The following is a 27,901-nucleotide window of genomic DNA, read 5'->3' as shown; positions in this document are numbered from 1 at the left end:
CCATTTTAGGAACTGTCCAGCGCAGGAGAGGTTTGCTATGGGGATTTGCTCCTACTCTGGACAGTTCCTGACATGGACAGAGGTGTCAGCAGAGAGCACTGTGGTCAGACAGAAAGGAAATTCAAAAAGAAGAGAACCTTCCTCTGGAACATACAGCAGCTGATAAGTACTGGAAGGGTTAAGATTTTTAAATAGAAGTAATTTGCTAATCTGTATAACTTTCTGGCACCAGTTGATTTAAAAAAAATGTTTTCCAGTGGAGTACCCCTTTAAATCAAGTTGTTATGTTTAACATATTTTTAAGACTTTAGTGAGGTTTTTCTAATTCACATCAGTGTTTTGGAGCTCCATTTGCGGATTCCGTTAAAATGACAGGACTATAGCAGAGAAAAAATATCCTCCAACCTGTCCTGAAACCCGACAAACCCATCCAAAAAAAAGGGATCTGTCAGGATTCACTACTGTCCATTGTGCTACACTCTGTCCAGCCTGAACAGAGCTCTGTTACCCTGATGTGAACATAGCCTTAAATTATCATGACATCATAAAATCTTGCAGTTTTCATTCTGGCCACTAGGCCTAATAAGATGACACTTCTATACAGATCACTTTCCAGCAGCCTCCTCTTTATTATCACAGGCAGGATTACAGTGAATGGAGACACCAGTGTATAGTTAAAATGGGACTGAGCCATTTAAGATAACCTTTGCACAGGTCACTGAGCATGCTTAAAAAAACTATCCCATAGAAGTCAGTGGCTCAGCTCCAGCCTATTGGGCCTATGTCCATGAAGCTTGCCGTAAATTATAGCTTTAAAAGCTGCCCCGTAAAAATATACTTATGTGCCCACACAAAAATTTACAATTAGAAAATAGAAACAGTTTTTTAAATATCTGGATATAATCAGTAAAAAAAAAACATCTAGGCGATTCTCTTAAAATACACAAAATAAATACTAAGTGGTTGAATACAAGTTTTTTTTTGAAGCTCCTTGTACCTTTTTGTTGAAGCTCCTTTTGGTCCTGGTATAATCTGGTTACACGTTCCATCAGTTCCCACTTTTCACAGCAGCCCTTGTAATTCACAAAGTTTCTGGCTAGAATCTCCTTTAGCTGGCGCACAGACAAGGATTCAATGTCATCCACGTTGCTGATGTCTGAGAGTGACGCTCTTCTTCCAGGCACAAGTATCTCTTCTGAGTCTGAAGACTATGAATGGAAGACATAATTACAGATTAGACATCCACTGTTTTATTATTTATACACCAACTTTCCAACTGGCACTTTATGCCATTCTGTAACATGCGCCTAAAATACACTACCTCCTCCTCGTCATCTTCAGGCTGGTCATTTGTCACTACTTGTGGTGTGTCTTCTGGAGCTGAAGATCTTTCTTGGTTTGTCTATGTGAGGAAAAAGATGAAGAACCTAGTCCAGATTTTTTTAAATACACATTAACAAACTGAAAAGGCTTTAATAAAAGAAAAGTATGAAATATGACTGACTGTCTGTACTTGCTGTATCTATGCTGAGCCTAGTTTTAAGTGAACAAGGTTGGACAAGCAATAACCAGCAGAAAAGACAAGAGTGGCACTGTTTCTGGAAAAAATTAACCCTTTTAAATTTAGTTCAAAATATTCCATACCTGTAATTCTGTGATTATCTAAAAGGTAAAATGGACACATTTTAGGAAACAATTCTTATAGACTCCTTTTCTGTGTGTGAGTATAAAAATACTAATAAGTATATGCAAGAAGAAGAAGGATCGTCCAGCGCTTGACTCAGGGAACAGGTACTTTATTGGGATATCATGGAGAACAAACAGGTACACGGAGATGTGACGCGTTTCGGCTCGAGTCACTGAGCCTTAGTCATACAATACAACACAACATTTGTTCTCCATGATATCCCAATAAAGTACCTGCGCTGGACGATCCTTCTTCTTCTTTGCATAATGTTGAGGCGGAGTCCAAGTCTGGCCCGTGCGCCTGCTCCGAGCGTGAGCCGTTACGAACTTTACTCTAATAAGTATATGGTATCCAAAGTGCAAAAAATGGTCAGCATATCCAACACAATTATTACACACTGCTGTCACTAAAATACTATTTAAATTGCAATACTGTCATAAATAAGTCTTTTTTTTACCTGCCCAGAATGTCTGCATACAAAAAAGAAAGAAAGAAAACACCCGAAACAAGAAAAATAAATGACTAAGGCCCATTTGTGGGGCCAAAACGTGTCACGAATGTCTACACTGTCTGTGCACTGAGGTGAATCATGCAATAAAGCTCTGTTTGGAAAGAAGTTGCGCTGGACACTTTTCCTTTATTGTCTACAAGTTCATTGGCGGAGTCCGCGCCAGTCCGAGCGCTACAGGACACGGGGTGAGCTGAGAATCTACATACATACAAAAAATAACTGGACTTTCCTCCCCCCGCTCATACAGAGCCTCCTGAATCCCACAGCCAGCTTCCGCTCTGGACTTCTTTCCGCTTCTTGTGCTCAACACATTAAACTGCAACTCAGCTGATTGCTGGAAGCAGCCGTGTCCCGTTCTCAGCCGGTGATAGGCAGAGTGACAACGTGACGTGCGGACAGGGCTCAAGTCCTGCAGGATCGAGGGAGAACGGAGTTCCTGCACTTTTTCCACAGCAGGAACACTGCTCCCATTAGCAGGACCAGCCCCACACTTTTTTTTCCCCAGAACTGGACCCTTGCGTGTGGAGCACCGGAGTACGACCACACTGGGGCTCAATTAGTCACACTGGTGCTAAGCCCATCACCGGCTAAGGCAGAACATTGCTGAAGCTGGTGATTAGCTGAGCCACAGTGTGACAAGTCGACCACAAAAGCAGGAAGAAGACCGCAGAAGAGGTCGGGAGTGGAATTCCAGTGGCTCCAGGGGAGCAGCAGGAGGTAAGTTCTGTTTTTTTCTTTTTTTGTTTAGTGCCAGCATCCTGGGAATGTAAAAAATAAAGTTGCATCCTTTAAAATGTTTTATATTATACATATATCTTAGTGCTAGTTGTGTGCTGCTGGTAATTTTTTTATTTGTTATCCAATATGCGACATATATATAATGGCCTAGAAACAGTCTCTTTTTCCAAGGATGTGTCACATAAACATCTAAGTAGTAACCAACGTTCTGGGGGATTCAGATACAATATCTGCAGTCCAATTCAGCAGGGAAGAAGACACATCCATGTAAGGAATCTACACACATCATCAATATTTTCTACTGCAAGTACCCACTACTGAAGCAACGTCCACAACTGGAAAAGAGAAATATTTCAGGAACCACAATGATAAGTTAATTGAACACTTAAAAGGGGTTATTCAGGAAAAAACGTGTATATATATATATAATATATCAACTGGCTCCAAAAAGTCAAACAGATTTGTAAATTACTTCTATTAAAAAATCTTAATCCTTAATCCAAGTCCTCTCTGATGACACCTGTCTCGGGAACTGTCCAGTTTAGAAGCAAATCCCCATAGCAAACCTCTTCTACTCTGTGCAGTTCCCGAGACAAGCAGAGATGTCAGCAGAGAGCACTGTTGCAATGCAAATTCAGCAGCTGATAATTATTGTAAGTAATTTACAAATCTGTAACTTTTTGGAGCCAGTTGATATAAATTTAAAAAAAAAGTTTTTTTCTGGAATACCCCTTTAAAGGGGTTGTAACTGGAAAAGGGTCAGCAATCTACACCATGACAACAGTAAAGACTGGTTTATTTTGGCCAATAATACCTTCTGCATTTATAATGAATAGCTGTAAATTATAACACAAATGGATTCTATAGTTGACAGTTAAAGGAAACCTGTCATTCGTTCTATGCTGCCCAACCTGCAGGCAACATAAAACTGGAGCAACAGCGATCCCAGGACACTATAAATTCCTCTGAGACTCGTCCTCAGGGAGGGTCCCGGCTTCTGGTTTAGGCCCCGGACGACTAAAGTGACTTGTCTCTCCCTAGCAGTGTATATGGAGAGACATGCCACTCAAGCCAGCCCAGCATGGTAATTCATAGTGTGACGGGATCGTGATGTCTGCTCTCATGGTTTGGCCAGCATAAAACTACTGACAGGTTCCTTTAAAATTGTTACAGGCTGTGTGCTGGAAGGGGTTCCTTTTCGCAACTATGGATAATGATTAAGGGGTTTTCTGACCCTGAAAACTATTTTTTTTTAAAGTACCTAAATATGCCTAAATGTTTACCAGATGGTGTCACCACTGTTCACAAGTAATTCCCTTTCATTTTCATTATCTTGCCCAGCACTGTCTAGCACAGTTTTTATGCTAAAGAACTATCATTCCCAAGATTGTTTCACCCTCTCGCAGCTATTATTGTAATAATAATAATAACATATGTACATTATTGCTTTATTAAAAATTGAAAAGATACATATACACACACACACACACACACACAGCTATTATATATATATATATATATATATATATATATATATATAGATAGCTAAGGTTAGGTCTCCCACAGAAAATTTAAAAAATTGAAAAAATGCTGGGAACCTTTAAAACTTCACTTTTATTCCATCCTAATAAGAAGAAATAACAAGTGTGAACACTATGTAGTGTAACATATAATAGGATCTAACACACGGCATCTCTACAAGGAAACGCTAGGGAGAAATCGTCCTAGAACAGGAAGATGTGAATAGAAATAAGTAAAAGACTATTACAAGTGACAGTATGTGACGGTTTATAATATTACAGCAGTGGAAACAAAGAAGGTCAAGAACACTGGTGGCGGTCAATATGTAATTTTAATGTTTGTTCAATATTTTATTAGGACGGAATAAAAGTGAAGTTTTAAAGGTTCCCAGCATTTTTTTCAAATATATATGTTTCATTTTTCAAATATATATATGTATATATATATATATATATATATATATATATATATATATATATAGATACGGTGTATTATATATATATATATATATATATATATATATATATATATACACATATATATATATATATATATGTAGATTGTTAAGAAATTTAGGAACACTCTCTCCAGGCTCTTCATAATAACTCCATATCAAACATTCGGATCACTTACTGTTGGAATGTCTTGCTCGGTGAGTATTTGACTTGAACCTGTCATTTGGCTGTTCTGATTGGATGAAAAGGATGGAACATTTGTCACATCAGGATAAGAAACAGGTCTTAGAGTGAGGACAAGCTGGACAAGGTCTTCTTTCTCTCTGCACAAGTCTGTGGGTACATCTCTCATTGATAAATAGTCCCGAAGATCTTTTACTTTGAGCTTGAGTAACTCCTCTCGGGTAAAGGAAGTGGAGCGTATCCTCCGGCACAGTTGACAAAGAGGTAGGCCGTCATTTATTCGTGTTAAACATGAGGTGCAGAAATTATTTCTACAGTCCATACAAGGGTTCTAAGGAAAACATTAGGTTAAAATAATCAATATGTTTAAACAATAAATAAATAAAACTAACCATAAGCAAATGGTGGTCAAAGTAGTTGGGGGGCATGCGTGAGCAGAGTATTGATTTTGTCTAATTGTATAGATCTACATTGCTAGGATATTGTTTACAACAAAGCATGTGAGGCTCCACACAATAACAAACTAACAGCTGTGCACTGGTTAACAAGGATGGGGATACACACAGTGACCTGATTGTTAAAGGGACACCACTTTGTCTGTGATGGTTAAACAATACAGGGTTGATGTGACAACTTAGATCAGCAGATCACAAAGCAAACAAAGAAGTATTTCTGTAGCGAGTGCTGTATACTGGGATACAGCACAGATCATTGTTCCCTGAACGTAAAATCTTTCTGAAAACTAAAGGTTTTCATTTTCTAGGCCAAACTATTTGAATGCATGGGGGATGGATTCTTATCACAAATACAATTTGTTGGGAACAAATGATGCCATACACAGAAGATAATATCAACCAACCCTTATATAGAGGGGGTAACTTCCCCGATGGCACATGGGAGTAAGTAAGATGAGCAGTTGGATCTCAACAGGACCTTTACCCCCTCGATGGAGACCCAAGGATTTTCACCCGGCCAGACGCAAGGTTTTGGAGGAATAGCTGCTGCTTGGCCTCCCCAGTTACCGTATTTATCGGGGTATACCACGCACCGGCCTATAACACGCACCCTCATTTTACCAAGGATATTTGGGTAAAAAAAGTTTTTTACCCAAATATCCATGGTAAAATGAGGGTGCGTGTGTGCACGTGTATACCCCGATATACCCCCAGGAAAGGCAGGGGGAGAGAGGCAGTCGCTGCCCGCTTCTCTCCCCCTGCCTTTCCTGGGGTCCAGAGCGCTGCTGTCGGCCCTTCTCACCCCCTGGCTATCGGCGCCGCTGCCCGTTCTGTCCCCCTGACTATCGGTGCCGGCGCCGACGGGGAGAGAAGGGGCAGCGGCACCCATTAGCAACGACGCCGGGGACGCACGACGGAGGCCTGCAGCAGCGCGGACCCGACTCAGGTAATTATGCCACCGGGGATGGGGGGAGGCAACGGGGCAGCGGCGCCGGCAATGGGTGCCGCTGCCCCTTCTCTCCCCCTGGCTGTCGGCGCCGCTTCTCTCCCCCTGGCTATCGGCACCGGCACCGATAGTCAGGGGGACAGAACGGGCAGCGGCGCCGATAACCAGGGGGTGAGAAGGGCTGACAGCAGCGCTCTAGACCCCAGGAAAGGCAGGGGGAGAGAAGCGGGCAGCGACGGCCTCTCTCCCCCTGCCTTTCCTGGGGGTGTATCGGCGTATAACACGCACACAGACTTTAGACTAAAAATTTTAGCCTAAAAAGTGCGTGTTATACGCCGATAAATACGGTAGTTGTTAAATGCTGTGGATTTTAACCTGCAAATTTCACCATATTCAATGCAGCAGAAGTGTTGTCTGCAGTGATTCCACACCAAATCTGCATGTATCCACAAATGTCTGAACTTTTTAACCCCTTAAGGACTCAGGGTTTTTCAGTTTTTGCACTTTTGTTTTTTCCTCCTTACCTTTTAAAAATCATAACCCTTTCAATTTTCCACCTAAAAATCCATATTATGGCTTATTTTTTGCGTCACCAATTCTACTTTGCAGTGACATTAGTCATTTTACCCAAAAATTCACAGCGAAACGGAAAAAAAAAATCATTGTGCGACAAAATCGAAGAAAAAATGCCATTTTGTAACTTTTGGGGGCTTCCGTTTCTACGCAGTGCATATTTTGGTAAACATGACACCTTATCATTATTCTGTAGGTCCATACGGTTAAAATGATACCCTACTTATATAGGTTTGATTTTGTCGTATTTCTGGAAAAAATCATAACTACATGCAGGAAAATGTATGTTTAAAAATCTCCTCTTCTGACCCCTATAACTTTTTATTTTTCCACGTACAGGGCGGTATGAGGACTCATTTTTTGCGCCGTGATCTGAAGTTTTTAACGGTACGATTTTTGTTTTGATCTGACTTTTTAATCACTTTTTATTCATTTTTAATGGTATAAAAAGTGACCAAAAATACGCTTTTTTGGATTTGGAATTTTTTTGCGCGTACGCCATTGACCGTGCGGTTTAATTAATTATATATTTTTATAGTTCGGACATTTACGCACGCGGCGATACCACATGTTTATTTTTATTTACACTCTTATTTATTTTTATGGGAAAAGGGGGTGATTCAAACTTTTATTAGGGAAGGGGTTAAATGACCTTTATTAACACTTTTTTTTTACTTTTTTTTTTGCAGTGTTATAGGTCCCATAGGGACCTATAACACTGCACACACTGATCTCTCATGCTGATCACTGGCATGTATTAACACGCCTGTGATCAGTGTTATCGGCGCTTGACTGCTCCTGCCTGGATCTCAGTCACGGAGCAGTCATTCATCGATCGGACACCGAGGAGGCAGGTAAGGGCCCTCCCGGTGTCCTGTAAGCTGTTCGGGACACCGCGATTTCACCACGGCGGTCCCGAACAGCCCGACTGACTAGCCGGGATAGTTTCACTTTCACTTTAGAAGCGGCAGTCAGCTTTGACCGCCGCTTCTAAAGGGTTAATACCGCACATTGCCGCGATCGGATCGGATTAGCCATTGATGAGCGCCGGGACCGACGCGATGTGATGCGGGGTCGCAGCGCAACCCCGCTTCATATCACGGGAGCCGGCGCAGGACGGACATATGTGTCCTGCGTCGTTAAGGGGTTAAAGGTATACTCCGGTGGAAAACAAGAAAATTTTAAAACCAACTTCAGCCAAAAAGTTAAACAGATTTGTAAATTACTTCTATTTAAAAATCTTAACCATTCCTGTACTTATCAGCTGCTGTACAGTACAGAGGAAGTTGTATAATTATTTTCAGTTTGACCACATTGCTCTCTGCTGACACCCCTGTCTGTGTCAGGAACTGTCCAGAGCAGGCAAAAATCCCCATAGAAAACCTCTCCCCATAGCAAATACCAACTCTGTATAGTTCAGGAAGCTGCCACCTTTGATGCTAAAAAAAGAAAAACATGTTTGTAGTATGTCTAACCTATAAATGCTTGCCACAGCGTGACTTTGATAACCAAAGCTTAGATCTTGGTATTATTTTAAAGCCTAAAATATTAGATTTCACATTGGACCGAATAATAGGCTTAATAGTTATGGTACAATATACAGCAGGACTGGTGTGAAGTTGGGGAGCAACATGAAAAATGTTACTGTGTGTGTCTAAGGGAAGCAAAAAATCAGGAAGGTCACATGATCTAGTGACTTCAAAATAGTGCAGCAAATTACAGGAACTATTTTCCCAGAATTGTGCACACTGGTAGTTACATTTAGCAGGGAATTCTTTTACTAGAGGGGGAAACAGATGATCCAGTTACACAATGTAAGCACCCACTGCAACGAATCAGACCATTATCCAAATCTGTTACTTGGACGTTTACCAGCATCAAGATCATAGAGATTTCTGGGTCACAATGTGTCAATTACCTGCGTCATGAAAATATATGGTTACGAAAAAAGAAGAAAAAAAAAAACACATACACCTTCATCGCGATTGGTCAAAGCCAAGAGCATCTACAAACACCATTCTCAGTGTAAGGAATACAGGGGATCTATTGGGGGTCCAGCCCCTCTAGGACTATATGAACTCTTAGTATATGTCCAAATGTCTTACAGTTTGTACGCGGGAGCTTTGATAAGAACATCTGAGCACTTACTTTTCTGTTGGTGTTTGGTAGTCTGGTACCACAAGCTTTGCAGGTACTTTCTAAAACTGGAGGAGAAGTCCTGATGTTCTGACTGGGGCGATCATGAGTTCTGGCAATCGGAGGGATATCTTCGGGCTCAGTATCTACACACAGCCAGTTACAGCAAGCAGCCCACATAATCACACCTGCATAAAAGAAACTAAAAGAGTGAGAAAGCTAAGAAAACAAGAGCACGTTAACAATAAATATACGTTAGCTGCAATACAATACTATAGCAAACTTAGAATACAGCATATCCATAGGTCTTCATTAGCCTAATGGTGGCCAAATGTGTTCTCCTGTATGATGAAATAAATAAATTAAGTATGGAATAATGTAGTATACTAGGCTATTCCACAGAACAGTATATAAGAAAAGTATACAGTGTATAATACTTTTTTTATTCAACAATGCGGCCCCATGGCTCTATGTTGGAGCTTCTCCCAGTGTACCCAGTAAACATAGATCACTGCCACAATATGAACACTTACCTTATTCATAATCTGAAATGCAATTATTATACAAAGGAGAGTCAAAACTGTTTACTGCGCTCTAACATTAACTACCTAGTCAAGTCATTTGATACCCATGGAGCAGAAGTTCCGGGTGCATTACAACAATTCTTGCAAAAAACATAAAAATGCCATTCCATGCCACGATTTAGCCAAAACTGTGTTTGACCCCTATGTGACTATATAATTAACAGAGCTTCAAAAGCTGTTTTGTGATGGCCTGTTGTGCTCTACATTGAAATTTCTAGAACAAATATATCATAGACAACAATATACAAATATATTTAAAAAAAATTGTTAACCCCCCAAAAAATAATAAGAAGTAGTAATAGTAGTAATAATAATAATAATAATTTAAAACCAGGGGCCAGATGACTCTCAAAAGCTCTGGTTTGGAAAGTCTATAGAATTCACTAAGATACTAATTTACTTTAAAGGGGTACTCCGCCCCTAGACATCTTAGAGGTCTGATTGTGGGGGTCCCGCTGCTGGGGACCACAGCAATCTCTCCTGCAGCACCCGCTTGTCATGAGTTGATGTCTGATGAAATTTGCAAATTGTCCACCTTCGCCCTGATTTGCTAAGGGTGTCGGGTTTTTACTAGGGTGAAATACTTCCGGCTTTGCAGGATTCCTCTCTATTTAATATGGGGGATTTACAGGTTGGGAAAGTTTTCTGAACAGCTTTTTCTGGGTGGAAATTTTGTGCAATTTATTCACAGGATTTTCTGTGAATTCAATAGTAAATATGTCAGGTTGTGAGAACATGCCCCTTTTCCGCTTAGGCATACCTCTTTTCTGGCAGGCCAAACTCCTTTTTGGATTTGTCGGGTTTGTAGGTTTATTTTGGGGCATTGCACCACAAATTCAGACATAGACACAATTTGCAGTGCACTGTGCCATATTTTCGCACCCAACCTGACAAAACAGGTCGGGTTTACAATAGTATATCATGGCAGTTATTGAAGCTTGTAAACACACCCCAGGATCTTGTGACGGACTTACATTTAAATTAGTTAAATAAAAGTAAAGCAGGTAACCTACACCTTTGGGTGGTCATACACATTAATGTTGGCTGAAGCCTCTGGTTCCTTAGAGACCACTGACCATCTAACATGTAAGTGGGTGTATTGTCCCCATGTTGGAGAAAAAAATTAAAAAAATGAGGCGTGTTGAATTTCAACACCCAATTCTTTGCTCTCAAGCGAGGTAAGCAGTAACAAGGACCCTGGCAGTTTCTTTCGCTCTCCCCATTGAGAACACATGTACACTCAACGAAACCGAGACTAAGTGGGAGATTTATCAAAACCTGTGCAAAGGAAAAGTTGCCCAGTTGCCCATAGCAACCAATCAGATTGCTTCTTTCATTTTTAACAAGGCCTCTGCAAAAGGAAAGAAGCAATCGGATTGGTTGCTATGGGCAACTGGGCAACTTTTCCTCTGCACAGGTTTTGATAAATCTCCCCCTACATGTATATGGTGAGGATAGGAGAAAAAGCCGTCAGTCAAATGAGCATTCAACCTACAGCCACTGAACCTTTATACCATAGGGTATATATGTGGTAAAGGTCCTCTTTATTGATCAGCAAAGAAAAACAAACAGTGAAGACGTGACATACATTCACAGTGACTATGCAGAGAGCATAAAGTTACAAAACATGATAAAGAATCTAAGAAACAGGAAGAGACGTTCAGCTGATGAGAGAAGTGGAGCACCGGAAATGCTTCAAGTAAAAGAAATAAACCAGCCACATGCACATAACATGAATCATAAAGGGCGGCTATGGCAGCCTCACTTACACTATATCTGCTGCTTCCTTCAGGATCTTCGGGTCTTATTCTATCTACACTTTGGAATGACTGAACCACATGACTTCTGCATCCTTATAACAACAAGGCAGGGCAGAAACAGTGGCTTCATTCCCTACTTTCACTTTTTCATGCACCACTTGATCACATATTACAGTGTATTTAAAGGGTGATGACTGACTAATAGAGTCACCATTCCAGGCAGTGCCAAGCACTGGACTATCCCTACTGTGCTTGTAAATGTCCAGCAATGACACAAGCTAAGGAGAGAAATGTCCTGCCTTGTTAAATGACTCAGCAACTCAGTCCACAACCTCCAAGTCAGGCATAGTACTGTGGACTCTAGTAGTGACTTGGCTGATTTTTTTTGTAGTCAGGTAATGACAACTTCTATAGACTATGATACAAAACAAGGGAGCCAGCAGCAAATGTTTAGGTTAAATGGGCACTGTCACCAACTTTATTTTTTGATATGTTGTAGTACTTATGTACTACAACATATCTCTAATATACTTTTATTATTCTTTTTTTTTTCATTAAAAAGGTTTAATTTACATTTAAAAACCGGCCACTGAAAAAGGACTGATTTTGGAGTGGCAATCAGTCCTTTTTCAGTTAGGCCGCACTCGCTCCCTGCCTGTCAATCAGACAGGCGGGAGCGAGCGCATTGGCTCCCCGGCCACTGGCTGGGAGGCCACTCCTCCCGCACATCGCCGCCGCCGCCTCGTTGCCGCCGCTGTCCCTGCACGCCCGCTGCCGGACTCTGCAGTAACTGCAAGTGTAATGAGGGAACGGGGTATGCGGGGCGGGGAGGAGGGAACGGGCTAAAGCCGTAGCGGGGGGGGGGGGGAGTAAACGGGCTAGCAAAAAAAAATAAAAAATAGGATGGTGGGAGCTACCCTTTAAGTGGCCCCCTGGTTCCCTAGATTTGTCCATCCATTTTTCAAGTCACTTTGATAAGAAGACTTGTAATATTCTAGTCAACAAATCTTCACTTAAAAAAAATAAAATACTATTTCCATGGAAGAGTTTTACAAAATATATTCTATATATATTCTGTTTTCTTGTGTCAGGACAAGATGGCAGCAGCAGAGGATCAGGGAAGTTGAATAAAAATACTTTAGGTGCCGGATAATCTCTATTATTGATAGGACATAAATAGTACAGAGACCAAATAAAAAACCTGCCCCCATGTAAACTAAACGTGAATCTCCATGCTCCACATCTAATACGGCATAAGTAGAAACCATCAATATTCATCTAACACTAGGCAGTGAGCATGCCCCGAGGCTAAGGAATCAATGTTATGTATTTAAAACAACTAGACTATTACCTAGTGATCAATGGAATTACTGTATCACATACACCAAGAGGGAAGGGAAGAGCAAGCCATAGCAACCACATGTAACAGCAGGCAATTATTGTATTGTTCAATATAGACCTATCTCAAACACCCACTCAATCAAAAGGTAGCATATGTGTAGTTTATTTTTTACCAAACCAGAACCAAAACCAATATGTTTCAAAGTGACTAAGCAATAACCTGACCAAAAACAAAAAAGGTTCATACCTAAGCCAAATGACTTCCTACGGTGAAGAATAGAAAAAGATCTAACACGGTTACTAGGGTGGCAAAAACAAAAAAGAAAACAAAACAAACAAAAAAAACGGTCTACTCGTCATGGTAGTTTTGCAATTTCTACAGTATATTTTACATTTGCCCTGATAATGCCAGAAAACGCTATTTTGCCAATTATATAATCTGTCTCGATTCCAGAAAACAGTCTGTCATGTATTTTGCTGACCGCCAATGGGCACAGTCGAGAGGAGTCACACAACCATAACTTTTATGAAATCATAGGCAGCTCCATGGGGGGAAAAAAAAATCAGGGTTAATTTGCTGGCGTATTTGAGCCCAATAATACAGCTTTGAAAGGTCACTGTACAAAAACCCACAGTCTGTGGTTCTCCATAATTAATTTGCAGCACTCTCAGAATGTAAGGGCAACATGGATATTGGCTCAAGCACAGAGGGTGAGGAACCATCGACTCCTATGTCTAATGTAAGCAAGATTGCAGCCAAGGACAAAAAAGATAAAGTGGAGTCTGACAAGAAGCAGCTGCTGCTAGGTGATTCAATCATAAGAAGTGTGGAGCTTTAGGAAAAAGGTTTTGTGAGATGTAGCCGTATTCTTAACCCCTTAAGGACCAAGGACGTACCGGTACGTCCTTGGTCCTGCTCTTCTGATATAACGCGGGGTTACACAGTTACCCCGCGTCATATCATGGCGGGCCCGGCATCATAGTGAAGCCGGGACCCGCCTCTAATAGCGCGCAGCGCTGATCGCGGCGCCGCGCGCTATTAACCCTTTAGCCGCGCGCTCAAAGCTGAGCCGCGCGGCTAAAAGTGAAAGTGAAAGTTCCCGGCTAGCTCAGTCGGGCTGTTCGGGATAGCCGCGGCTAATCGCGGCATCCCGAACAGCTGACAGGACAGTGGGAGGGCCCCTTCCTGCCTCCTCGCTGTCCGATCGCCGAATGACTGCTCAGTGCCTGAGATCCAGGCATGAGCAGTCATCCGGCAGAATCGTTGATCACTGGTTTCTTATGAGAAACCAGTGATCAACATAGAAGATCAGTGTGTGCAGTATTATAGGTCCCTATGGGACCTATAACACTGCAAAAAAAAAGTGGAAAAAAAAAGTGAATAAAGATCATTTAACTCCTCCCCTATTAAAAGTTTGAATCACCCCCCTTTTCCAATAAAAAAAAAAACACAGTGTAAATAAAAATAAACATATGTGGTATCACCGCGTGCGGAAATGTCCGAATTATAAAAATATATCATTAATTAAACCGCTCGGTCAATGGCGTGCGCGCAAAAAAATTCCAAAGTCCAAAATAGTGCATTTTTGGTCACTTTTTATATCATTTAAAAATGAATAAAAAGTGATCAATAAGTCCTATCAATGCAAAAATGGTACCGTTAAAAACTTCAGATCACGGCGCAAAAAATGAGCGCTCATACCACCCCATACACGGAAAAATAAAAAAGTTATAGGGGTCAGAAGATGACAATTTTAAACGTATTAATTTTCCTGCATGTAGTTATGATTTTTTCCAGAAGTCCGACAAAATCAAACCTATATAAGTAGGGTATCATTTTAATCGTATGGACCTACAGAATACATATCAGGTGTCATTTTTACCGAAAAATGTACTACGTAGAAACGGAAGCCCCCAAAAGTTACAAAACAGCGGGTTTTTTTCAATTTTGTCGCACAATGATTTTTTTTCCCGCTTCACCATAGATTTTTGGGCAAAATGACTGACGTCATTACAAAGTAGAATTGGTGGCGCAAAAAATAAGCCATCATATGGATTTTTAGGTGTAAATTTGAAAGAGTTATGATTTTTTTAAGGCAAGGAGCAAAAAACGAAAATGCAAAAACGGAAAAACCTCCGGTCCTTAAGGGGTTAATGTTGTTAAATGGGCACTGTCACCAACTTTATTTTTTGATATGTTGTAGTACTTATGTACTACACCATATCAGTAATATATTTTCATTATTTATTTTTTCATTTTGAGGGTGAATTTTACGTTTGAAAACCGGCCACTAGGGGTCACCCTCCTAGTGGCCGGCTGCAGCCTGGCATGACATCACGCCTGAAAAAGGACTGATTTTGGCCTGGCAATCAGTCCTTTTCTATTTAGGCTGCTCTCACTCCCTCCCTGCCTGCTCTCGCTCCCTGCACGCCCGCTGCCGGACTCTGATGTCAGTAAGCATCAGAAGGAGGGGGGGGGGGGGACTGGGTATGTGTTTGTGACAGGGGGAACTGGATATGCGGGGGCTGTGTGTGACGGAGGGAACGGGGTATGCGGGGGGCGGGGTGTTTGTAACGGAGGGAACGGGGTATGCGGCAGCAGGCATGGCAGTAAGTTATAGTTCATCTACACAGGGTGCCTCCAGCTTTTTCACTACTACAACTCCCAGCATGCCCTGACAGCCAATAGATCTCAGGGCAAGCTGGGAGTTGTAGTGGTGAAACAGCTGGAGGCACCCTTTGTAGATGAACTTTGCGGATGTCCCCCCCAGCAGGCATCAGTGACGTGGTGCCTGCTGGTGAAGTCAGTCTGGTAGTGAGCACACTACCAGGCAGACAAAAAGTTATTTTTAATATAGTAAAAAAAAAAATTTAAAGCAGGGAGGGGGTTAGGGATAGATGGGCAATAGGCAGGGACAGAAAAAAATATAGGATGGTGGGAGCTACCCTTTAAGCAAGCAAAGCAGGAAGGGGACGTGGATGTTCTTGTCCAGTGGATTTTGCATCCACTGTTTCACTTTCTGAATTTCTGCATGTGCATAACATTCAGAATGATAGGCAGAGGCGCCTTAAGGAGTTCAACTTATGGCTTAGTACATGGTGTCAAGAGCAAGGATTTGGATTGTGTTTCATAATAGCTCTGCTTGGAATAGAAAGGAACTGTACAAGAAAAATGGTTTGCATCCTTCTCTCAAAAAAACGAATGTACTCAGTGAACAACAAGAATTTGCGAAGTATTTAAACTAGGAAGGGGGGGGGGCAAAAGAGTGAAAATCTATTAGTCCAATTGCCCCCCCCCCCCCCCCCCACCAAAAAAAAAAAAACACTTCCCAAACATGCCAGTAGCACAGAGGTTAAGAAATGACAAGCTCTGAGTCCTGTCTACAAAAGCTCGCAGTTTAGGTAATAAAAATTGATGAACATGGGTCAATAATGGCATCTGAGAATGTAGATGTAGTGGCTGTTACTGAGACATGGTTTAATGAAAGGAATTACTGGGACATATCCATACCAGGGTACTCTTTATACAGAAGAAAGAGAGAAGGAAAGAAAGGAGGAGGAGTGACCCTGCATGTGAAAGATAGCATAAAATCTAACCTAATACAAGTTAGTGAGGCCAACATAGAGTCAGTTTGGGTTACGTTGAAGTTTGGTAATCATGCAGTAACTCTTGTAGGTGTGATATACAGACCACCTGGCCAAGTTAACGAAGTAGATGATCTACTAGTTGAGGAAATAGCTAAAATGACAATGAAAGAAGAAGTTATCATTATGGGAGACTTCAATCTTCTGGATATAAACTGGAAAACAAAAATAGCTAGTTCTGCCAGGAGTACAGATATTCTAAATTCCCTACTGGGATTATCTCTACAACAAGTGGTTGAGGAGCCGACCTGGAGGGAGGCCATTTTGGATTTGGAATTCACAAATGGGGATTTGGTATTTGATGTTATTGTAGGTGAAAGTTTGGGATCTAGTGATCACCAGTCAGTGTGGTTTAATATAAGAACAGTGAAGGAGTCACACCACACAAAAACAAAAGTTTTAGATTTTAACAAACAGACTTTTCAAAAATTAGATTAGTCATAAATTAGTCCCTATTAGACTGGAACAGATTACATGGAGTCCAGGAGAAATGGGACTACATAACCTGTTCAGGATGCCAGGCATACGCCCTGCATCCAGAGTCCTTAAGGACGTGGGGCGTATACATACGCCCGTGGAAATTCCGGTCCCCGCCGCTAGCAGGTTGGGGACCGAACCGGTTGTGGACCAGCACATCGCCCAGGGGGGTCCTCAGACCCCCCCCATGTCGGCGATCGCAGAAAATCGCATGTCAATTCAGACATGCGATTTTCTGCTATTCCGGGCTGATCGGGTCTCTGGTGACCCGATCACCCGGAAAATAGCGATGATCGGAGATGTCAGGGACAACCCCGATCATCTTGAGGGCTTGGAGTGAGGTCACAGTGCTGCAATCTCCTCCTATCCCCTGCCATTGGTCAGAGTTGTAGTTTTGTAACATCTGGAGGGTCACAGTTTGAAGACCACTGTTACAGTGGTGCCCAAAGGTGGCCCTCCAGATGTTGCCAAACTACAACTCTCAGCATGCCTGGACTGCCCAGGCATGCTGGGAGTTGTAGTTCTGTAACATCTGTCCCTTCAGATTTAGCAATTTTCATGACATTTTTTAAAATTGCTGCTCTACTTTGAAGCCCTCTAATTTAAAAAAAAAAAAAAAATACATATATATGTCCATTTTATGATGCCAACATAAAGTGGACATATTGTATTTGTGAAGAAAAATAAAATGTATTGGGAATATCCATTTTCCTTACAAGTAGAGAGCTTCAAAGTTAGAAAAATGCTACATTTTCATGAAATTTGGGGATTTTTCACCAAAAAAGGATGCAAGTAACGCCGAAAATTTACCACCAAAATAAAGTAGCATATGTCACAAAAAAACAATCTCAGAATCAGAATATTTCGGTAAAAGCGTTTTCGAGTTATTAATTCGTAAAGCAACGGTGGTCAGAATTGCGAAAAAGGGCTCAGTCCTTAAGGTGAAAAAGGGCTGCGTTCTTAAGGGGTTAAAAGACGCTTTATTGAAGGCAACAGAAAATTGCATTAGACTTGTCCGTAAAAGCAGAAAAAGGAAGAGACCACTGTGGTACTCAGCAGAAGTGGCCAAAATCCTTATAAAAAAAAAGAAGCTACCAAAAAAACAGAGCAATGAAGATTAGGCAGAAAGAGGCCAAGCAAGTTATAAGAATCTCTAAAGCACAGGCAGAGGAAAAACTAGCTCAGTCTGTGAAAAAAGGGGATAAGACAGTCTTCAGATATAAATGAAAAAAAGAAATTAAAACAAGGAATAACTAAATTAAAAACAAAGGAAGGAAGGCATGTAGAAGAGAATAAAGGGCTAGCCGACTGCCTTAATGAATACTTCTGTTTAGTTTTTACAGATGAAAAAAAAAAAGGAAAAGGACCTCCATTAGGAAGGAAGACTAATGAATTGTTTGATGCGTGTGTCAAATAAGTCACAGGGGCCTGATGGGATACACCCAAAATTATAAAAAAAAGAGCTTAGTGGTGAACTAGCAAAACCGTTAACAGAATTATTTAACCAATCACTGGTAACAGGAGTCGTCATGGAAGATTGGAAATTAGCAAATGTTGTGGCCAGTCACAAGAAAGGTAGTAAGGAAGAATCAAGCAACTATAGGCCAGTAAGTCTGACATCAATAGTGGGGAAATGAATGGAAACCCTACTAAAGGATAGGATTGTGGAACATCTAAAATCCCTTGGTTTGCAAGAGATGAAAAACAACATGGGTTTACTTCAGGGAGATCATGTCAAACAAATCTTATTGATTTTTTTTTGACTGGGTGACTTAAATAATAGATGGCGGAGGGGCAGTAGACATCGCATATCTAGATTTTAGTAAGGCTTTTGACACTGTCCCACATAGAAGACTTATCAACAAACTACAGTCATTGAGCTTGGACTCCAATATTGTTGAGTGGATTAGGCAGTAGCTGAGTGACAGACAACAGAGGGTTGTAGTCAATGGAGTATATTTAGAGCAAGGTCTTGTCACCAGTGGGGACCTCGGGGATCTGTACTGGGACCAATTTTGTTTAATATCTTCATTAGTGATCTTGCATAAGGTCTCGATGGTAAGATATGTCTTTTTGCTGATGACACAAAGATATCTAACAGGGTTGATGTTCCTGGAGGAAAATGCCAAAATGGAAAAGGATTTAGGCAAACTAGAAGAATGGTCAGAACTCTGGAAATTGAGATTTAATGTGGATAAGTGCAAGATAATGCACCGGGGGGGGTATAAGCAGAAGAAAGAGAGAAGGGCTCCTGCCGTTGTACAGAACACTGATGAGGCCTCACTTGGAGTATAGTGCACAGTACTGGAGGCCTTATCTCCAGAAGGATATAGATACTCTAGAGAGAGTTCAAAGAAGAGCTACTAAACTAGTACATGGATTGCAGGATAAAACTTACCTGGAAAGATTAAAGGGGTATTCCAGTAAAAAAAACTTATATGATATCTCAACTGGCTCCAGAAAGTTAATCAGATTTGCAAATTACTGCTATTAAAAAATCTTAATCCTTCCAATAATTATCAGCTGATGAAGTTAAGTTGCAACAGTGCTCTCTGCTGACATCTCTGCTTGTCTCGGAAACTGCACAGAGTAGAAGAGGTTTGCTATGGGGATTTGCTTCTACTCTGGACAGTTCCCGAGACAGGTGTCATCAGAGAGCACTTAGACAGAAAAGAAAAACTCCACTTCAGCAGCTCATAAGTACTGAAAGGATAAGATTTTTTAATAGAAGCAAGTTACAAATCTGTGTAACTTTCTGGAGCCAGTTGATATATAAAAAAAAGTTTTTTCCTGGATAACCCCTGGACATAGTTTTAAATTAGAGGGGCAAAGGATTATGCAGTAATATCAGGAAGTATTACTTTACTGAGAAAGTAGTGGATGCATGGAATAGCCTTCCTGTAGAAGTGGTCACTGCAAATACAGTGAAGGAGTTTAAGCATGCATGGGATAAGCATAAGGCTATCCTTCATATAAGAAAGGGCCAGGGACTATTGATAGGATTCAGATTATTGGGCAGACTAGATGGGCCAAATGGTTCTTATCTGCCGACACATTCTATGTTTCTATGTAACCCCAAATTTAATCCTGACCTACTGCTATGTTCCCTTTAATATTTCAATGACAATCACAGAACAGCTAAACAATATAAAAGAGATGGTGTCGAGCAAAACAGATAAAGCAGAGATGATATTTACATAACACAAAAAGTTTACCATGTATACATTCCTTTTAACAACCAGATATAGCTGAAACAAAGTCTACATTTATGCAAACACAGAACGCTCCTTGTGTCAATATAGCAATGCCAAAAGCTCCTCCTCTAATTTACTGTAACTGTACAGCGAGATCCGGTTACACAGAACGCCTGTTACACTGTCAGATGATAACAGCTAATGTCCCACAAATCCCCGGAGTGGAATTCAGGTTAAACCAGTTGAGCAGGCAAGAAAAGAAAACCTGAAGTAACAATGTACAGTACCTTATATCACCACATGAACTACAACAGGTCAAAATACAGGAGGAATAAATTGCTGTGCACCTGCCGGGCAGGAGACGTCTGAAAGTCATCTTATCACCTAATTACAGCCAAGGCGACTTAAACCACAAGACAGCCCTAATCTTGTAAGATTCTTAGAGCACGTCCTGAAAATAACATGCCTCATGCTGAGTACTGGAGTCATTTCTAGTCCTACTAGTATATGAAAGGCTATTCTGCCAATCCTACATGTTACACTTGTACAGAGGTGCATTCTTTCCTGTAGCCTTATTTCTGTTGACCTGCTGAGGACCCTGCACCTAAAGAAGCTAATGTACAGCAATATATGTTAGGGATGTAAGAAAAAATCGATTCTCGCGATAATCGCGATTTTTCATTTGCCGATACAGAATCGATTCAAAATATTTTTGAATCGATTCTTTTAGGGATGTGGAATTTTTAATAAAACACACTTTTCTTACCTGCCAACGAGCCCGCGGAGCTCCGGTACAGTCCAGTACAGGTGTTCGGTCCCCGGGCTGTATTCTTCTTACTTCCTGTTAGTCCGGCACGTCACATGGAGCTTCAGCCTATCACCAGCCGCAGTGATGTCCCGCCTCTGCTGGTGATAGGCTGAAGCTCCGTGTGACGTGTCGGACTAACAGGAAGTAAGAAGAATACAGCCCGGGGACCGAACACCTGTACTGGACTGTACCGGAGCTCCGCGGGCTCGTTGGCAGGTAAGATAAAGTGTGTTTTATTTTATTTTGCAGCACCGGAGTACTAGATCGCCGCTGTCAAAGCTGACAGCGGCGTCTATTGGGATCTATGAATGCTCCCAGGTGGGCGATATATCGCGATGTATCGTCACCTAGACGGTATCGCGATATATCGCGATATATCGAATCGCCACACTGGTATCGCGATTCGAATCGAATCGCCAAATTCTTGGCGATTCACACCCCTAATATATGTCCAATACCAAATTATAAAGTGGCCACTGTCATCTGATCCTAGAACTTAAAAGAATTTCCTCTAATACATTAAAATGAGGGTGGGCTATCACTCCTCTGTACTTTCTCCTGTCTGATAGGACAGGAGAGAGCACAGAGGAGTACTATCAGACAGGAGAGAGAGCACAGATGAGTGCTATCAGACAGGAGAGAGAGCGCACAGATGAGTGCTATCAGACAGGAGAGAGAGCGCACAGATGAGTGCTATCAGACAGGAGAGAGAGCGCACAGATGAGTGCTATCAGACAGGAGAGAGAGCGCACAGATGAGTGCTATCAGACAGGAGAGAGAGCGCACAGATGAGTGCTATCAGACAGGAGAGAGAGCGCACAGAGGAGTGCTATCAGACAGGAGAGAGAGCGCACAGAGGAGTGCTATCAGACAGGAGAGAGAGCGCACAGAGGAGTGCTATCAGACAGGAGAGAGAGCGCACAGAGGAGTGCTATCAGACAGGAGAGAGAGCGCACAGAGGAGTGCTATCAGACAGAAGAGAGCACAGAGGAGTACTATCAGACAGAAGAGCACAGAGGAGTCCTATCAGACAGAAGAGAGCAGACAGGAGAGAGCACAGATGAGTGCTATCAGACAGAAGAGAGCACAGATGAGTGCTATCAGACAGAAGAGAGCACACAGTAGTGCTATCAGACAGGAGAGAGCACAGAGGAGTGCCATCAGACAGGAGAGAGCACAGAGGAGTGCCATCAGACAGGAGAGAGCACAGAGGAGTGCTATCAGACAGGAGAGAGCACAGAGGAGTGCTATCAGAAAGGAGAGAGTTCAGATGAATGCTATCAGACAGAAGAGAGCGCAGATGAGTGCTACAGACAGGAGAGAGCACAGAGGAGAGCTATCAGACAGGAGAGAGCTCAGAGGAGTGCTATCAGACAGGAGAGAGCACAAAGGAGTGCTATCAGACAGGAGAAAGCACAGAGGAGTACTATCAGACAGGAGAAAGCACAGAGGAGTGCTATCAGATAGCAGAGAGCAAAGAGGAGTGCCATCAGACACGAGAGAGCACAGAGGAGTGCTATCAGACACGAGAGAGCACAGAGGAGTGCTATCAGACAGGAGAGAACACAGAGGAGTACTATCAGACAGGAGCGAGCACAGAGGAGTACTATCAGACAGGAGAGAGCACAGAGGAATACTATCAGACAAGAGCGAGCACAGAGGAGTACTATCAGACAGGAGAGAGCACAGAGGAATACTATCAGACAGGAGAAAGGACAGATAAGTACTATCAGACATGAGAGACTACAGAGGAGTGCTGTAAGACAGGAGAGAGCACAGAGAAGTGCTAGCCCACCCTCACTTACTCAACTTTGTCCATGCCTGTGCTTCAGCTTGGACAAAGCCATGATTTCTATAAAAAATGAAATAACATTTTTTTTAAGGTTAATATTTTGCCAAGATGTACAACATATAAAACATTTTTTTGTATTTAAATAGAAAACTGAATTGAAGAACAGAAAGTGAAAATGAGCTTACTGCAGGGCTTGACAAATCTCCCAAGGCTGTCAGACATGGCACCTACGAAGGTGCTGCAGGTGCCTAACTTTCTGGGTTTGTTTCTTGGCCATAAAATCAGCGACATCACACAACCAGAAAAGATAGAAACCAGTAGCAGCTTTGTAGATGGATCACATAATGGATGATGAAATACCCTTTCTGCAATACTTTGGCCGCTGTTAGTAGTTTAGAAAGTTATAGTGCTACACACATAAGGCAAACTACTAATACAATTATTCATTTAAGTAATTTCTTAATTCAGAAGCAGAAAATATAGTTCCTTTAGGCCACTATCAACTTGTAGCATTGCTAAATGACACAATCCACCCTAATCCTTTCATCCTTAAAAGATCCAGATTACTACAAGTCTATATCTTTGCATCACACAACTAGTGTTTTGGCTGTGTTGTGCCTTCACAAAAGCTCCACTAGGTACATTTTTATTTTCTCCTTGTTTTTATTTGCAGTCACATATGGAAGTATAGTCAGGTAGAGGAAAAGTTTAGTCAGGTAGCAGGAAACGCTAGCAGAATGCTTGGATATATAGGGAGAGGTATAAGCAGTAGAAAGAGAGAAGTGCTCATGCCGCTGTACAGAACACTGGTAAGACCTCACTTGGAGTATTGTGCGCAGTACTGGAGGCCGTATATCCAGAAGGATATAGATACTCTAGAGAGAGTTCAGAGAAGAACTACTAAACTAGTGCATGGATTGCAGGATAAAACATACCAGGAAAGGTTAAAAGGAACTTAACATAAGCTTGGAAGAAAGAAGAGACAGAGGGGATATGATGGAGACTTTTAAATACATAAAGGGAATCAACACGGTAAAGGAGGGGAACATATTTAAAAGAAGAAAAACTATCACAAGAGGACATAGTTTTAAACTATCGGGGCGAAGGTTTATGCAGTAATATCAGGAAGTATTACTTTACTGAGAGAGTAGTGGATGCATGGAATAGCCTTCCTGTAGAAGTGGTCGCTGCAAATACAGTGAAGGAGTGTAAACATGCATGGGATAATCATAAGGCTATCCTTCATATAAGATAGGGTCAAGGACTATTGATAGGATTAAGATTATTGGGAAGACTAGATGGGCCAAATGGTTCTAATCTGCCGACACATTCTATGTTTCTATATTTAGAACTTTAAACCTAATTTCTCAGCTATAAAAAAGGGTTAACGCCAACCATTATAAAGCCAGATGAATAATTTAAGGAATCTTGATATTCAGGAATGCTAGATGTTGGCACCAGCTAGAACTTTTCTTGTTTGAAGATGTGAGTGGCATCTGGGCACAACAAACAGCACTGTGCCAAGCTCTGTGGAAGCTGCCATCTGTGAGAGGTTGCTATGTTCACTTGGGTATTGTCCGGGAGCTTAGACATTTCACCCCCAATTTAGAGACATATTGGTACATTAACTGCTGTCAGAATAAACTGGCACTAGTGTAGATGATAAGAGGAAACATGTAAATGAAATGAATATACATGAAAATAATATTCTGTTACCATAGGTGAAACTATTACACTATGAATGTAAATAATTCACACTGGATGGCCCTATATGGAATTTGCACTTCTAGATTTCAGACATTCTCCGCACTGCAAATAATTCTTTTGTGCTGCACCTATACCCTGGAGCTCTTAGCCTTGGGCTTCCAAGCTATAGCTGCATGTGTAAAGGCTACGGACACCTTTGAAAAGCAGTTTTATGTACTTTCTTTGTACTCTTTTTGGTGTAGAAAACTTTTTTTTTTATAGAGAGCCTTATTTAAAAAAAAATAAAAATAAATAAACAATTGCATAGTTTTTCATCTACAGTGCTACAGTTTGCTATGTAAGCTTTGCTTTCTCTCTGTACACAGCCTATAGGATTCTCCCATGCAAACTGCCTTATATTAGCTTTCCTCCCACTCTACAGCTTGTGTAAGCCGTACTCCAGGTATGATCTCCAATCTGTCCACACATTAAAGGGGTTGTGCGCTGCCCTGACTTTCGGAGCTCCGCTCACAGCGTCCGGAAGTTCATTACTCCGAACGCTGTGTGCGGGCTTCCGTGTTCGCGGCCGCCGGGCGTGACGTCACGCCCGGCCCCTCGTGACGTCTCGCCCGCCCCCTCGTGACATCACGCCCGCCCTCTACCAAACTCTATGGGAAGGGGGCGTGGCAGCCCGCACACAGCGTTCGGAGTAATGAACTTCCGGACGCTGCGAGCGGAGCTCTGAAAAAGTCAGGGCAGCGCACAACCCCTTTAAACTGGTGTGTAACCACCTCCTCCCTGCTGTTATCTCTAACACTCCATCTTGTCATTTTCTGAGCAGCAACTAAATGGAATTTTTTTTTATAGAGTCTATTAAAGGGGTACTCCACTGGAAAAAAAAAAAATTAAATCAACTGGTGCCAGAAAGTTAAACAGATTTGTGAATTACTTCTGTTGAAAAATCTTAATCCTTCCAGTACTTATCAGCTGATGTATGCTACAGAGGAAGTTCTTTTATTTTTTGAATTTCCTTTCTGCCGGACCACAGGGCTCTCTGCTGACACCTCTGTCAATGTCAGGAACTGTCCAGAAAAGGAGCAGATCCCCATAGCAAACCTATCCTGCTCTGAACAGTTCCTGACATGGACAGAGGTGTCAACAGAGAGAGCACTTGTGGTCAGGCAGAAAGGAAATTCAAAAAGAAGAGAACTTCCTGTGGAGTATAAAGCAGCTGATAAGTGCTGTAAATTTTTTAATAGAAGTAATTTACAAATCTGTTTCACTTTCTGGCACCAGTTGATTTAAAAGAAAATGTTTTCCAGTGGAGTACCCCTTTAAGAAAGTGGCTTCATTTTGAATACAGGAAACACATAAGCAATGAAAAATGTCAGTGAAAAGATGTCCACAAATAAATGCTTGCTTGACAGCTCCAAATTACCCCATATCTATGCACCCTTGGCATCGCAGGTTTAGCGTGCGTTGAGACCACCCAAATACATTAGACAGAGGACCAATTCAACTGACATTGATCTAATTTCAAAGTAGAAAGAAAATACAGAGAGGTGTCCACTAGTTATACACATCAGCTGTGATCAGAAACAGCGGCCGGTAAATGCATGTGTAAGCATGTGTATATACTAATGGGGTGCAAAGCTTTGGAGTATATCAGAACATAAATCCATATAGTGAAGAAACTAAGCTTGCCCTCACCGTTCCTGTAGCCGTTCTTCTGACAATCACTTCGTGCAGCAAGGGAGTTCTGAACGATGCGGGGAGCTCAGAGGCAAACAGCCGTTTTTGCACACGGCCGTGTGCGGAAACGGCTGTTTGCCTCTGAGCTCCCCGCATCGTTCAGAACTCCCTTGCTGCACGAAGTGATTTTTAGAAGAACGGCTACAGGAACGGTGAGGGCAAGCTTAGTTTCTTCACTATATGGATTTATCAACATGTATCAGCATTAGAGCTACCCACACCCCCAAAAATAGCTGTTTGATGCTTGGATTCATGAAAATACACATTTACCTCCAAGAGAAAACTTTTCTCTACTTATTTACCAGACTCTACGCATGCTGAAATCCAACTTACCGAGTCCTCACTCACTCGACACATGAAAAGGAGACAGACCTACCGCAACCATATGCTACAGATAGTCAGCCAATTCGACCAACCTCTACCGAATAGGTGTATGATCAGTTTACCTTTTTAGTAATACTTACAGTAAATGACATGGTTTCATGGACGCAACCATAACCCAAAAGTACATAGAAATGACCCCATTTAACAACACTTTGTAAGAGGACGTGCTACCTAGATCACTGGCTCAATGCACTCGTTTTCTTTACTGTATATGTTTACTGCTATTAGAGTAGTATATTGGAGGCGTAAAAATGTAGTTTAGTAAAATGGTGCTTATATGGTTACATCTGACTTGTTATGCTGTCCTGAAAAGGCAAGCTGACAGTGAAAGGTCTGGGCTATAGACGTCTGGCTGTAGATCAGGGTAATAAAGCCACAGAAAAGTGATAACCCATTCAGCTCACTAATCCTGGTAACTGAAACCCTACATATAATGCCGATTCATCCTCTAAACACAGGAAGCTCCGAAAACCTTGGAGGTCATGAACTTGGCCAATGGACCCCGTTTATGACCTGCTGTCAACCCTAAAAGTGAATGGCACTTTTTCTTTCTGCACCAAGTACACTCCAAAACTCCTCAAGACGCGTTTAGTGGAAGAACAGTATTCTTATTCCATCATGCTGCTTACATGATCACTTACGGTACAGAATAAATGTATGCCCTGATGTACGGTACTGCTCGGATTTAGATGTGAAGCAGCTGAAGATCTCCAGGCGGAGATTTCGTAGTGTGAATGAGCCCTAACAGGGGCTTGTAAAAATTATTTGCATAATGTGGTGTAAAAAAAATAAAATAAAAAAAATAACATTATAATAATAATCCATGGAGAAATTGACCTGTGGTGTGGATTTTATTTCTATAGCATGTCAGTTTACATTGTGGATATGCTGCGAAACTGTCTTTGTTGCCCATAGCAACCAATCTGAGCTCAGCTTTCATTTCAACAAAGTACTCTGATAAAATAAAAGCTAAGCTAAGCAGTTACTGGTTGCTATGGGCAATTAAGACAGTTTTACTATTGGACAGTTTCTGATTATCTTCTCCAAGAAATGTTTCCCCGAAAATACACCCTACCACGAAAATAAGCCCTAGCTGGATTATCGGGGTGGGCTGCAATATAAAATATGCGAAAATAAGACCTAGGCAATGCCCAGGCTGCAAATATTAAAAAACAAACTTTAACTTACCTTCGTCCTCCATTCCCCCATTGCTAAGGAACCGGCCTCATGGTCCCTCTGCTGTTCTCGCTGCTTCCTGGGGATGGGACGCCTC

At 41.7% G+C, this 27,901-nt stretch overlaps 1 protein-coding gene and 1 long non-coding RNA gene across 7 annotated transcripts in view; one reads left to right on the top strand and one right to left on the bottom strand.

Annotated features, from left to right (window-relative positions):
- Positions 1–27,901, bottom strand: part of RFFL (ring finger and FYVE like domain containing E3 ubiquitin protein ligase) — a 51,539-nt gene that overhangs the window by 8,873 nt on the left and 14,765 nt on the right. For 3 of the 6 annotated variants that reach the window (XM_056556508.1, XM_056556509.1, XM_056556513.1), the window contains exons 2-5: positions 9,218–9,393; positions 5,091–5,426; positions 1,322–1,402; positions 998–1,208 (exon numbers count right to left, since the gene is read on the bottom strand). In XM_056556508.1, the coding sequence (XP_056412483.1) occupies positions 998–1,208; positions 1,322–1,402; positions 5,091–5,426; positions 9,218–9,385 (796 nt within the window). In that variant the 5' untranslated portion in view covers positions 9,386–9,393. Of the gene's footprint in view, positions 1–997; positions 1,209–1,321; positions 1,403–5,090; positions 5,427–9,217; positions 9,408–26,202; positions 26,303–27,816; positions 27,845–27,901 lie in introns of those variants that run through there. The other 3 variants (XM_056556507.1, XM_056556510.1, XM_056556512.1) reach the window with 3 other exon arrangements.
- On the top strand, positions 26,284–27,251 carry LOC130355808 (uncharacterized). The gene is made up of 3 exons (XR_008888664.1): positions 26,284–26,396; positions 26,550–26,673; positions 27,087–27,251. It is a non-coding gene; the product is annotated as an uncharacterized LOC130355808 (long non-coding RNA).

The sequence above is a fragment of the Hyla sarda genome, chromosome 2, assembly GCF_029499605.1.
Source record: "Hyla sarda isolate aHylSar1 chromosome 2, aHylSar1.hap1, whole genome shotgun sequence".
In the NCBI taxonomy this organism is placed as follows: domain Eukaryota; kingdom Metazoa; phylum Chordata; class Amphibia; order Anura; family Hylidae; genus Hyla; species Hyla sarda.
This window is presented reverse-complemented; position numbering and strand designations above follow the sequence as displayed.